This window comes from Geospiza fortis, unplaced genomic scaffold, assembly GCF_000277835.1.
Source record: "Geospiza fortis unplaced genomic scaffold, GeoFor_1.0 scaffold396, whole genome shotgun sequence".
Classification (NCBI taxonomy): Eukaryota; Metazoa; Chordata; class Aves; order Passeriformes; family Thraupidae; genus Geospiza; species Geospiza fortis.
Window position 1 is genome coordinate 4,849,378 of NW_005054345.1, and position 12,490 is coordinate 4,861,867.

A 12,490-nucleotide genomic window follows, 5' to 3' on the forward strand; every position below is an offset into this window, starting at 1 on the left:
TTAACAGGCATTGAAGACACATTTTGCAAGTGAAACCAAACACGAAAAAACGCCAAAATCGCAATTCAGAAACAACCTCGTCCGACAGCAAAGGCGTTCATAACTCAATTTCAGAACCCAAACACCCAAGTCTGGTGAGCAGACAGCCAAGGCAGAGAATATCAAATACCTGTGAAGTCATAGAGCTGAGGCACAGTTTCCATGATCACGCCAATCAGAGGTAGATACAGCATTGCCACCCGGGCCTTTACCTGGGGGTCAGCGTACCGCGGGTCCGAGTCGTGGCTGGACAGCAGGTTGTGTACCATGTTGATGACCTTCTTATGCAATCCAAATAATCTGTTAAAATACAGTTGGGTCATGCACATTAGTTAATATCTTCAAAGCAAACTCTCTTTTGTAACTAAGGGGCTTCAAAAAGGAAAAAAATCCCATCTTTTATTTTTAACTTCAGGCGAACTGCCGCTGCATGGGTTTTTTTGATCTCCCATGGATTTTACAGATGGTTGGCTGGTTTTTCACTGTGCCTTGTAAAATGGGCAAAAATATCTCATGGAATGCACACCCATATAATGTGAACACTCTCATATATTCCATTAAAAACCCTCAAAGTCCCAGTTACTGCTATGCTGAAGCATTGAATCTACTCAAATCTCTTAGAAAAACTTAGGGAATATGGAAAACAGGGAGAGAAACTTGAGAGGACAGTGGGTTCAGTAAAACTATTCATTGTATTATTTTTTCGTTTCTTTTTAACACCATTTACAGAAAGACAAACGCTCCTAAACCAGAACATTGCTTTAATCAAATGATCAGGAAGTTTCTGCTTCAGCTCCCCACCCTACCCCATGCAAATACTGAACCAAAACAGGAGACTACAGACCCAAAATTCTGAATATAAAAAGTGGCAAAGACATGAAGGGATAGAAGGAAAAATAGCCAAAATGGCTTCTGTCATTATTCAGATGCAAACACTGGCAGAGCCCTTCTATAGAGTACCACATGTGACCCTCCTTGAAAACACAAAAAACTCCCCTGAATCTCTCAAGGACTCTGCTCCTTTCAATCCCCTCAGCCACCACGCAGAGGCAAAACTCTCCCAGAGCAAATAGCAGGTTCTCTCTGCAGCTATTTGCTTCTGTAGGCAAACCAGCCAAGAAGACACTTTACCCCATGCATGAAGCAGCCAAGGAAGCTCAGACATTAGGCAGTAGCAAAACATAAGCTGCAATGTTCAGACCTGAGGTATTAAAACAAGTGCTGAATTTCAGGCAGTATCCACTTTACCTGAAAAGTAGAGGTGAGTTCTGGTTAAAAAAAGAGGCTTTGACTGGATTTTTGGGGGTTTGAAGTTGACTATAAGGCAGCAGTACAGCTTGGGAGGACATCAGCTACTGGAGCTGCAGGTCCTCCCTGTGGCTTTTAATCAAGCCATAATGAGATCCTACAATTGCTTGCTTGTGTAATTAGTGAGAGCCTTAACAACTAGGAAGGAAACGCTTATTTAAGTGACTGGTTCCTTCAGATTAAGGATAAAGAAAAGTCATTGTATTATTTTGAAGGAGTGGCACCTAAATTGTGTTTTTAAAAATTCAAGGGACACTATCCCAGAGACCATAAAACCGCAGATGGGGAAAACATCCAAGCAAGGCTGTGTCATTCCAGCCTAGGGATCCATGGATTTCTTTGTCACTTTCCCAGAGCTGGGTGGGCACTGTGGTGGATCAATCCCTGGTGGAGAGGAGGAAATGCAGCCCCCTGCTCTTCCTGCCTGATAAGGCAGCGAATCGATCTTGCCTCCTTCCCTCCCCTCCCTTATCTCAGCCCTGGCCTGGATTTCTCTCAACACCCACCCACACTTGTGCAAAACCGACTCTGGCACTGAACTCTGAGGGCTGAATTCTGATTTTCTCACTTCTGGCCTGCACCCTCAGCCAAGATGGGCAGCGTGGGCACTGTGTGTGATGGCCAAAGCACCCCTGCAGTGTTTGCAGAGACAACTGTGCAGGGCCCAGCTGCTGGGACTGTCACGTTCAGCTGGATCCCTTGCCCTGCACGCTTTGTTTGCCCTGTTTTTCAGGCTGCAGGTGCTCTGCAGGGCTGCTCTGTACCCGGTCACACTGAGGGATGCATCCAACACACACCGCAGGCACCACGGACCTGACTCCTCTTCTGTCCAACTCAACCCAAAGAGTTCTTAAAAAATGAGCTAAAATGAAACATATCCTGCTAATGGAGCAAAAATAGCAAGGCCAGAACACATTTAAGGCTCTGGATGACCTATCAAGGCCTAAAGCAGGTCTCTAACACAATAAGCAAATAGATGAACAGCCCTTCCACTCCCGCTGCAGGATAATGAACTGGGAGCAATTCTGAGCTTTCTCCAGTGGTGGCCACAGTATTTTATGGAAGGCAAGTGTGAACTCTCTTCTGGTGATCATGCATGACTGTTAAAAGTCTTCACAGCAAGGGAAGAGCAGATCTGAACACACTTGGTTTGCTATCTGATACATCTACCAGGAGAAATGCAGAGGGTTTGAGCTTGAAAAGTAAACAAACCTGAAATTCCAGGTTTTTCTGAAAAACAGTAACAAGTAAATGTTTTATAGGTATACATCTGCCCCCAAATTCAGGAGCTTGGATCCAAATGCATCTCCAGAGCTGAACTGGTACCAGCGGCCTTTTTTTGGCTAGACAAGGTTTGAGAGAGGAGTTGTGTCCCCAGAGGACAGCAGCAAGCTCCTCTGTGCACAGATTACCATTCTGAGCCAGGCTTAGGGGCTTGGAAGGCAGGTAGAGAACAGAAAGTTTGTGAAGAGCAAGGGCAGACACACTCAGAGACAGGGCCTGATTTCTAACCAGTGAGCAGGATGCTCCTCTGGCACAAAAAGGATTTCTGCAGACAGCACAAATGGGTAAAGATTTGCTGCTTTTTCCATTTCAGGCCAAACAAATGGGATTGCAGCGTGTTATGTATATATACAAGAAAATATTCCAGTTTATGGCATCACTTTCTTCTCCAAGAGGAAACAGAATGAATGTTTAACTCCAGAGACCTCTTGGCAAAGGGGCAGAATTAACCATGAATCATCAGCATTTGTCGACTCGGCTGATATTTCTGAGTCCACCTTGAGAAAAATGTCTGTGAGGGAACTCAGGACTGTGGGAGCAATCAATAATTTCCATTGCAAACCATTTTAAAGAGGCAAGGCAGAAAACAGCCCTAAATAACACAAGGAACAAGCTGGATGTCAGGACTAGAGCAGAAAATTATTTGCTGCACAAGCCAGGCGAGTCACTGACAAACTCTGCATGCTTGACTCTATTTGTCTATTTGTGTAACCCACAGGGGCCTCATCAATGCATAATTTACAGTTAAAAAGAGCTGGGGGAACCACAGGCAAAATATATTGTAACATTTAAAACCACCAGCAAGAGAGGCTTCCTAAATGTTGGAAATTATTTTCCTGTTACATTTGAGAAAAGCTATTTTCCCTTCAGAGCTCCAGCAGTGCCCCTGTGGCATCTGGGGGCTCCAGCAGGAACGACTTTCCCTCTTCTCAGCTGGAAAAATGTGACTGAAATCAGGTTTATAGAGTCTGGGATAAAGAAGAAAGAAGATGCTTAAATCACTGGTTTTGTATCATAGCTTATTAATTTATATAAATTCTGGCCATGCCAGGACTTTCTTTGTATCCACCATTTGCTTGGAATTACAGAAAGCTCTTTGAAAAACAAAACTTTGTGAAGATTTACCCTTCTGCATCAGGATCTAGAATGACAGCCAGTTCTGTGAGCACCAGCCCGGCCAGGTAATGCTGCTGGCGGAAAGGCACAGACAACTCAAACATATTTGCAATCTTCTGGTCTTGGACATTTGTGGAGAACCCAGAACTCTGAAAAAATCAAGTTTCAGAAGCTGTATCATGAACAGAGTCAAAGGTTAGGAAATACACAAGAAGCAGTTTTCAGAATTAAAGACAAACCTCACACCTTTTCCCTTTTCTGTTTGGATCAAGGCACATCTACACTTAAATTCCATCCCAGCTCAGTAACCCTTCCATTAATTCTGTTTGTTGTTACTGTCTTCCCCTGTTAGGAAAGTTAAACCAAATAACCTTTAAAAGTGGATTAGTTAAACTTTTAACTCGAAGATGCTCTTATCCAGGCTGAAGAAGGCTTTAATTGATTTTGTTTATGTGATTTTGCAACTAATTAATCCACTTGAATGACACACTAGTTCAAATTACTTTTTCTGAGCAGGCCAGGACTAAGCTGCAGGGAGCTCAGAAGTCTCTTGTGTTGCCAGAAAAGGATAACATTGGACAAAGTATTTTCCTTTATGGCTTATTTGTGTTTGTCCAATACAAGAGGGGACCAGGTTCCTAAGGACAGTGTGTTGTCACTACCAGGAGAGGGATATGGGCACTGTTTCCTCAAGAATAAAAGCTCAAAAGAAATAAGAACCTCTACAGCAGGAAAAACTGATTTCTAACTAAACACTTCCAAAAATATTAGCAAGGGGATTGAAGGTACAGTGATACAACTGCCTCAGAGGATTTCATTCTCAGGTCCGAGCTCAGCTTGTATTTCCCAAATTTCTCAGTACCTGGGAAGTGGCTGAAGACACAGATGGTGATGGAGATGCAGGCGGTGTGAGCAAGCTGCAGGGTAAATTCAAGGTGACATAGTGCTCGTGGCTGCAAATGATGCGCAGGAAGTCCAGCTTGAGAGATGCCAGGTTGCTGGGATTTGTTAAGGAATACACCTTTGAGGACACCTGGAAAATCCAACCCACAGCATTGAAGTCAGCAGCAAAAGACAGTGTAACTGCAAGGTGAGCCCCCTGGCCCACCCCTGCTCCCCAGAATCACCCCCAAAGCAAGAACTGCAGAGCTTGGTGTCATTAAATGGTCACACCCACGTCCACAGCACCTTTTTTGTGCCAGAAATTCAGTTCCTGATGTGTAGAAGCCACACACATCCCAGACATATCTCTCAACCCAAGATCTATACACCAGTAGTATTTAAATAACCAAATGAAGAACTGTGGGCTTCACCTATTGGGGGGTTGGAACAAGATGATCTTTAAGGTCCTTTCCAACCCAAACTGTTTTTTGATTCTGTAATTCCCACATCCTATTGATTTCAGCAGGGAGTTGTGGGAACCAGTGTGATGCACTAACAGCTCTAAGATGCAGGTTGGTTTTTATATATATATCTTTTATATATAAAAATATAATTAATGACACATAATATATGTAATATACAGCAGGCAGCTTAAAATCTTAAATGTTCTTGCTGTTCTTCTGCCCCTTACAGAGAATGTTTTAGGGTCCACAGGGAAAATGAGTCTAAGCTTAGCCCACTTCTCACTGATCCCCTGTTATCTCCTCTGTACACAGCATCAGAATGGATATTTGCAGTCAAACAAAACCTTGTGGTTCAGGGTGATTTCCTTGCCACACTGCAAATGTGGGAGGAGCCCTCCTTATGGGGAAGGACACCCTGCATGCCCCAAAGGATGGAAGAGGAGCTCAGTGATCAACATGATCATCCAGGGTCACCGTGTCCTTAAGAGACCACGACAGTCTGAGCTCCCTCACAGAACCTCCCACTAATTTTTGATTCAATTACTCTGAACGTGGTGAGCAGAGGGAATAATTCTCCCTTCCTGCTGCCTGTCCATTCACTCCAGGGAGTGATTCCTAATTAACAGTGAACAGTGTAATCAGAGAGGCGTAAACCCTAAATCACCTCTGAGAATGCCCTGCTCTAAGACCTGAACAGTGGAATTCTGTGTCCATATTTTACTGTCTGTCCAGAGAAATCTAACACTAACAGGCTCTGCCATGGTTCAGTTAAGCCACAATGTTTATCTGCATTCACCTGTTTGTAGCAGGTCTTAATAAGACCAAAAACAAATCCTCTGTCCATGATGGACAACAAATCATTGAGGAAAAACGCGAGGCTGGTGTTGAGCCGCTCCACCATTTCCGTGTCCTGGAGAGAAGGAAAACCAGAAAGCAGATGAAGAACCCTGTGTGTTTTCAAGCAAACAAGAGGCAGGAAGGCTGGTGGCTGAGCAGGGCTCAGTGTAATTGTTTGCCATCACCTTCTGGAAGCGGGAGACTATATCACCAGCGATTGTGCTGACCAGTGCAGACACGTCATCCATGAAGCGCTCCGGGAAACGATTCTTCCTCGGCGCATCCAGTTTGTCAGCAAAATATAGATGATGCACCATGCTCTTCACCTACGGGGATATAAATTAAAGCAGAGCCACTTGCAGCTGCAGCTGGCTCTGTTTGAAAGCAGGGGCTGGGAGACATCAGGGAGGTGTTTGCTCACCATCAGCTCGAAGAAGAACCAGGCCTGCTGCAGGGCCGCCTCCCGCACGCTCCCGCTGCACACAACCCACTGCAGGGCCAGCTCCTCGTGGAAAAGCTACAGAGTCAAACCCAGAGTCAGCCCGAGCCTCCAGAGCAGCTCCCAGCACAGCCCCCATGAGAAATGTCAGCACGGTCCGTGGCAAGTGTGGCAAACAATGAGTAAAGCAAACTAAATAACTGAGAACGTGACAGCAGTGGTGGCATCCCATAAAGAAATCCCCAGCTAACAATGAGGGATGAGGTTATGACATGTGATGTGAGAAACGTTTCACAGCATCTCGCTCCAGGATTGAATCTCCAGTGTCAAAAGAATTTTCTGCCCGCCCCCAAGAAATAATAATTAAAGAAAAGGTTGGTGCTCAAATTAATTTAGTTTAAAAAGTCTACCTTTCTGCCTGGTCTGATTTTCGCAGGAAAAAGGAGTAAAAAGTGGACACATAAAGTGATTTGTACAAAGATGTATATTTACTGCGAGAAAGGACTTAACACAGTAAGAAAGAAACATGGGGCTCAAACAGCTCTTGGATTTCTTTTCTCAGAAAAGACCAACCCACAGACTGACAGTGGCAGTGGCCACGTTTTCTTTACACAAAAGCTCTGGCATTTTGCCCTTCTGACATTGTTTGTAAGGTCCTCATTTCCTGTAAGAGAGTTCACTTTCAAAGTGACTCCCATTCCCTTTCTGGAGTCTCTCTGGATGAACACCTGGATAAGTGAGCTCAGCACACTGAGCCATCCAACACATTTTCATTTTGCACACAAAATGCATCATTTACGTGTCTAGACAGTGCTATTCGTATTTTTTGAAAGCCAGTAATAAACTGGCCCCAAACACTATGGCCATTAAATCAGACAAGCAACTCCTGATCATTTAGTTCTTCCCAATTCAACTCCAAATACTTCACATTCCCTACAGCCTGGATATTCAGAGGTGTTAAGCACCAGCAGTTCCTAATGACCTCGGGAGGGAAAAAAAAATAATCAGGCTATAAATAAAAGAATCAATTGCATCACGTTTTCAGAATGACTTGACCTCCCTGCCCCACAATATCAATTGTCTCCACTGAAATCTACCTTTTTGGTTGGTAATCGTCCTGTTAATGTTTGTAAGAAACTTGACGTCTCAGTGTGCGAAGACATACGATTACAACTTCGATCCGTAGCCTACGGAGTGGAGATGAATGAATGATGACAGGACATTAAAGTTTGCCGTGGATGGGTTTTGCAGCTCAAGGACAACGAACGTTTACAAAAATACTCTTCCAACTGTAGGGTTTTTACAGCTTTTTAAGCATTCTCAAACTCTTAGGCATTTACAGATTGGGTCTAAACAAAACGACAGCAATTCTGATTGGTTTTAAGACATACAGGTTACTTAAAGAACTGCATGTTCTGATGCACAAAGACAATGCTGCAAAGCATGAAACCTCATTGTTGCATTTTATCAACATGCACAGGTAATATCTGGAATTTCAGCCCATACCTCTCAATCTACCAGAAGCCAAGTGTGGGGGGGATGTACCCACAGCCACACTGCTGCTGCCAGGGGCAAAGGGGGAAAATCACTCAAGTTCTGCTTCTGATGGAAATAATTTGCCACAAGAGCAAGTGAATTGGACTAAATATTTTGGGAATGCTGATAAACTGGGAATGAGGAGCAGTTGAGAGGTACGTTCAAGGCAACCATGCAGGGGAGAGCAGCAGGCAACGGGGGCTAAATAAACTCTTCCTGACTGAAGCCGCTGTAAAGTTTTCATACTTTGCAACACAGAACAATACAATTGGCCCTGGCAAATCACTGCCTCCAGCACGCAAATTGACACGTTTTAATCGAGAATTTCATATGTGGCAATCAATTTGGGTTCACAATACTCCACTCAAACAAGTCATGAAGGATTACTGGACGATGAGTACTAAATGCTTGATGAGAATGGCAAAATGGTTCACGACATCAAAAGGAATGGCAAACATGGACAAAACTATGAAGCTGTGATTAATGTTCCCACTTAGAAATGTGCTCCACCTGAAGCTGAAACTAGTGTGAGAGAAAGAGAAAAAAAAGAAAACAAAAGCAGTCACAGCATTTACATTTCACAGACCAGCAACCACTGAAATGAAAGGAGGGGGACACATTCACGCAATCGGAGGTTTTTCATGCAGTGTGGTGGGGTGGTGGGGGACAAGATGAGAATTTATAAAATCAAACTGAAAAGTTTTAAAAAAAAAAAAAAAAACAAACAAAAAGAAACCACCAAAACTGGAATATGCACTGAAAGGAAGATATTCTACAGGGAAACATCAGGGAAAACAAAGGCAGAAAAACCTCTACCGAAGACACCACCTGTGTTGACTCTGCACTTGGGCTGGGGTTGGATCCCCATGGGGCTGCTTTTGGACCACCAGTGTTTACCCAGGAATTGGAGCGGTCCAAGCCCTGGGCATGTGACAGAAAGCAGTTGGGAAAGGAAAGAAATATTACATGTTGCATGCCATACAGCAGTCAGAGTTCAGTCCTTACAAGCAATCAAAGTGGGTACACTGCAAACACATCAGCACTTAGAACCTGAGTTCTCAGGTGCCTGTCGAGACATTGAGTCCAGAGGATTATTTTATATCTCACATACATACAGAACATTAATCCTGTCAACAGCTCTGGTCTGGCCTGTCCTGTCTGGAATGCTTGACATTCAAAAACTCTCCTCCTCCTGAAAAACCCCACTTGTCCTTTGCTCAGTTTAAACCCATTCCCATGGAGCCAGGTGAGATTTACACTGTGACAGAGGAAAACTGGTGCTGAGATGTGAGGATGCTGTCTGAGGTTTCCGGCACCTTCAGGGTAGCCTGGATTTCATAAGCTCTACAATTCTTACACAAATGCTGAGAAACTGAAGAAGCTGACTGTCAATCCTCACAGGGTTACCTGCCTATGGAATGAAAGTCCAGCACTGCTGGCAGAATAACCTGTGGACAGGATTTCACTTGGGCATTTCCTCTGGGCATTGCGGCAAAGGGAGGAAAGAGCACCTACCTTTTCTGGAACCAACCTGCTTTTCAAAAGCTCAATCTAGCCTGTACTCCAAATTCTACTGCAATGGACCATTTTGGCAAAATTCCTGCAGATCCCTCCTCTCTCTGCTCTCCTCTCCTTGGGAAACTCAGAAAAAAGGAAAAATTTAAACTTTTGCTGCCACTCAGGCTGCTCCCAACAGGAACATTCAGTGGGATGGAGTGGATTTCCCTGGGTCCCAGGAAGTAGTTCTGACAGACAGAATTCCTTATAAATACCACACATTGATTTTGCCAACCTCACCTGAGCAAGAGCTTCCATCCTCACTTCTGTTCTAACTTAGGGCTTTTTCCCAATACACGAAGCAAAGGTGCAGCCCATTTCATCCCAGTGATCAGCATCAGCTGCAAAGTCCACCAAGCCAAATCATCTATTTCTCTCAGCAAACTAAAATCCACCTCAAGGTTGAACCTGGCGTGAGAGCTGTAACCTGGGATTCAAACCATTAATCCACCGAGCTCCTCGAGGCAGAGCTCAGCAGTGCTGTAATTTTGCTTAAGATGTCCAATAAAAAAATACTGAACACATAAGGAGAGTGTTTTAATCTCAATTACTTTTTGGCAGGAATAAATCAAAGCCCTGTGCCCTGCTCAGCCCCATAAACATGCTTTATTTTGCTCACAGTGATTTAAAGTCGAAAGGGCTTTGCAGAATGCTGAACTAAGCTCTTGTTTTGTAAAATCAAGACTAATTTTGAAAATGCCTTTATCCCCCTCACATTTCTCTCTCAGGGTTTCCTTATCTTGTCACTCTGGTTCTGAGGAGAACAATTAAACACACACTGTGTTTTCAGAAGCAAAAGTCATTTTGCAAAAATCTAGAAAGGGAACGATTCTTTCCTCTTCAGAAAACCAAAGAGTACAGGAGCTCCTTATTGCTTGGCAGAGTCACTCCAAAGTTCACAAAGCTGTTGTTAAACTCTGTGCTGCCCCTGGGGCTCAACCTGCAGCTGGGTCTGTGCAGGAACATAACCCACACCTGTGAAAATTCACTGGCAAAGCAATGAAAAACCCCACAACGTCTTCTGGGCTTTTCCCAGCACATCTCCAGCATTCCAGGATCACTTTAAACATGTCTTGTTAGACTTTCAATACATTTTCTTCAGTAGGGAATAAAATTTACATGGTTTCAATTCACTAATGATGGCAAAACAAGTGACAGACCTAAGACCTCCTCTGTTGTGACAATAAACAGAAATCTTCCAAATCCTGTAAAGAGTTTTCAAAATGAAGTAAGAGGAGATAAGGGAGACTTACTTATACCATACCTCTAAATACCTTACATTAGAATAAAACATAACACAAGACTGGACTTCAAAGACCTCCCTCAGACAACAAAAAACCCCACAATTTAAATTGTTTTTAAGCAGAAAACTTCCTGTGATAGGGAACCTGCACTTCAAATTAGAATCTATCTGGGAATATTCCTTAAACCATTACTTGGAGAAACAACAGGGATTTTTGCACCCTTTTACTCATGCCAGCATCTCAAGAATTGTCTTATTTTTGTCTATTAAGAAATAGAAATAATTATACTCAACCAAAAGTCTGTATAGTCAGACTGAGGTTAATTCCTGATGCTTAGACTACCCTAAAGGAAATTCTTCCCTCAACAATTATCCACAGAACAGGTTTTCCTTTAAAGCCTGGAGTACACCTCTGGAAGAAAATCTCTCTTCATTTTGTACTGTGACATTATTCACCAAGCCAGCACACGTTAAACTTCTGATAGCCTGGGTAAATTCCATATGCACATCAGTGCCTGTGGCATTTCACAAAAGGTCAGGCTTGTTTAATTAGCAAGATACTGAAGTGGTCTTGAAAATATTTCAAGACTTCTAAGTCCAGACTTTGATGTAAGAAATAATCATTTGCCTACCCACAATTCTTCAGCCTCTTATTTGGTCAGCAAATGATGCTGTTATTCATTCAAAACTGGTAACCTCTTCCTCAAACTGTGTTTTTCTTGCTCTCATAAAACCCAGCATCAGCCACGTCAAGGCTGTCTGGTCAGGGTGGTGGCTTTGGTAACAACCTTGCTCCCTAAACTTCCAAAGGAACTTAATAGCTCCCTGAAAGGGCTCAGGAATTCACCTCTGCTGGAAGAGTGAAAGGTCATGGTGGGGAAGAGTCTCACCCTGGTGAAGTTATCACAGTTTGAAGAATAAAAAAAAAAGAAAAGAGGAAACCCCAAAGCAGCTTGGGCATCCTTCTCAAGGGAGGGAATTACCAGCACTGCTTTGTCCTGGCTCATGCCACCTATTTTAGGCACAAAATGAAGGGCTCAGACTGGGACTGTGGTGGTTCTGTGTAGTTAGAAGTCAGCAGGAGGAGATGGATTTACTGAAATTTAGTGAATTTACTCTTTACTCAAGAGCCAGAGTACAGCCCTGCTGGATGCTCTGCACCCACACTAGAACATCACTTTCTGGGATGGGCAGTCAGTGTCCCTGTGCTCAGCTGGCCAGACTGCGCCTCACCAAGCACCCCAAATCCCCTCTGGGCCACGCAGGGAGCAGGAATATTCCTGCTATGTGCAGGACACCCACTCTGGACATGAGGACTAGAGAAACCTGAGCAGCTGAATGCAGAGGAGAGGAGGGAGTTCGGGGTTGGGAGAGAAGAGTGGGGTAAGAGGTGCAAGGTTTGGGGAGACACAACAGAGCTGGGCTCAGGATTTGGCTGCTGGCCATGAAAGAAGTGAGGGGGAGACAAATCCAGAAGGACTCCTGCCCTCAGCCCCCACACTTGTGGAAGCAGCACTCCAGGATGGCTCCAAAAGTCAGGAACATTTCCAAGGAGCAGCGTTCCTGTGGTGCCAACAAAAACCACCAGCAGAGGGCTGAGGAGGGGCTGGGACACCCCCAAGCCCTTCCCTGGTACTCGGGAAGGCCTGGGAGGTGCTGGGGCTCTGGGGGGTCCCTGGCAGGACAGGACAGGACGAGACAGCCGTACCTTGGTGCCGATGATGGAGCGCACCTCATCGTCGGGCGAGGTGGGGGTGCCGGAGATGTCGGGGTTGCTGTTGCTGA

General features: G+C 44.3%; 1 protein-coding gene across 1 annotated transcript in view; it reads right to left on the bottom strand.

Annotated features, from left to right (window-relative positions):
* Positions 1 to 12,490, bottom strand: part of DOCK7 (dedicator of cytokinesis 7) — an 87,794-nt gene that overhangs the window by 26,073 nt on the left and 49,231 nt on the right. Inside the window, 9 exon segments of the mRNA XM_031058554.1 lie at positions 170 to 339; positions 3,757 to 3,896; positions 4,610 to 4,780; positions 5,890 to 6,003; positions 6,116 to 6,256; positions 6,352 to 6,447; positions 7,467 to 7,556; positions 8,734 to 8,826; positions 12,414 to 12,486. Of these exon segments, the coding sequence (XP_030914414.1) occupies positions 170 to 339; positions 3,757 to 3,896; positions 4,610 to 4,780; positions 5,890 to 6,003; positions 6,116 to 6,256; positions 6,352 to 6,447; positions 7,467 to 7,556; positions 8,734 to 8,826; positions 12,414 to 12,486 (1,088 nt within the window).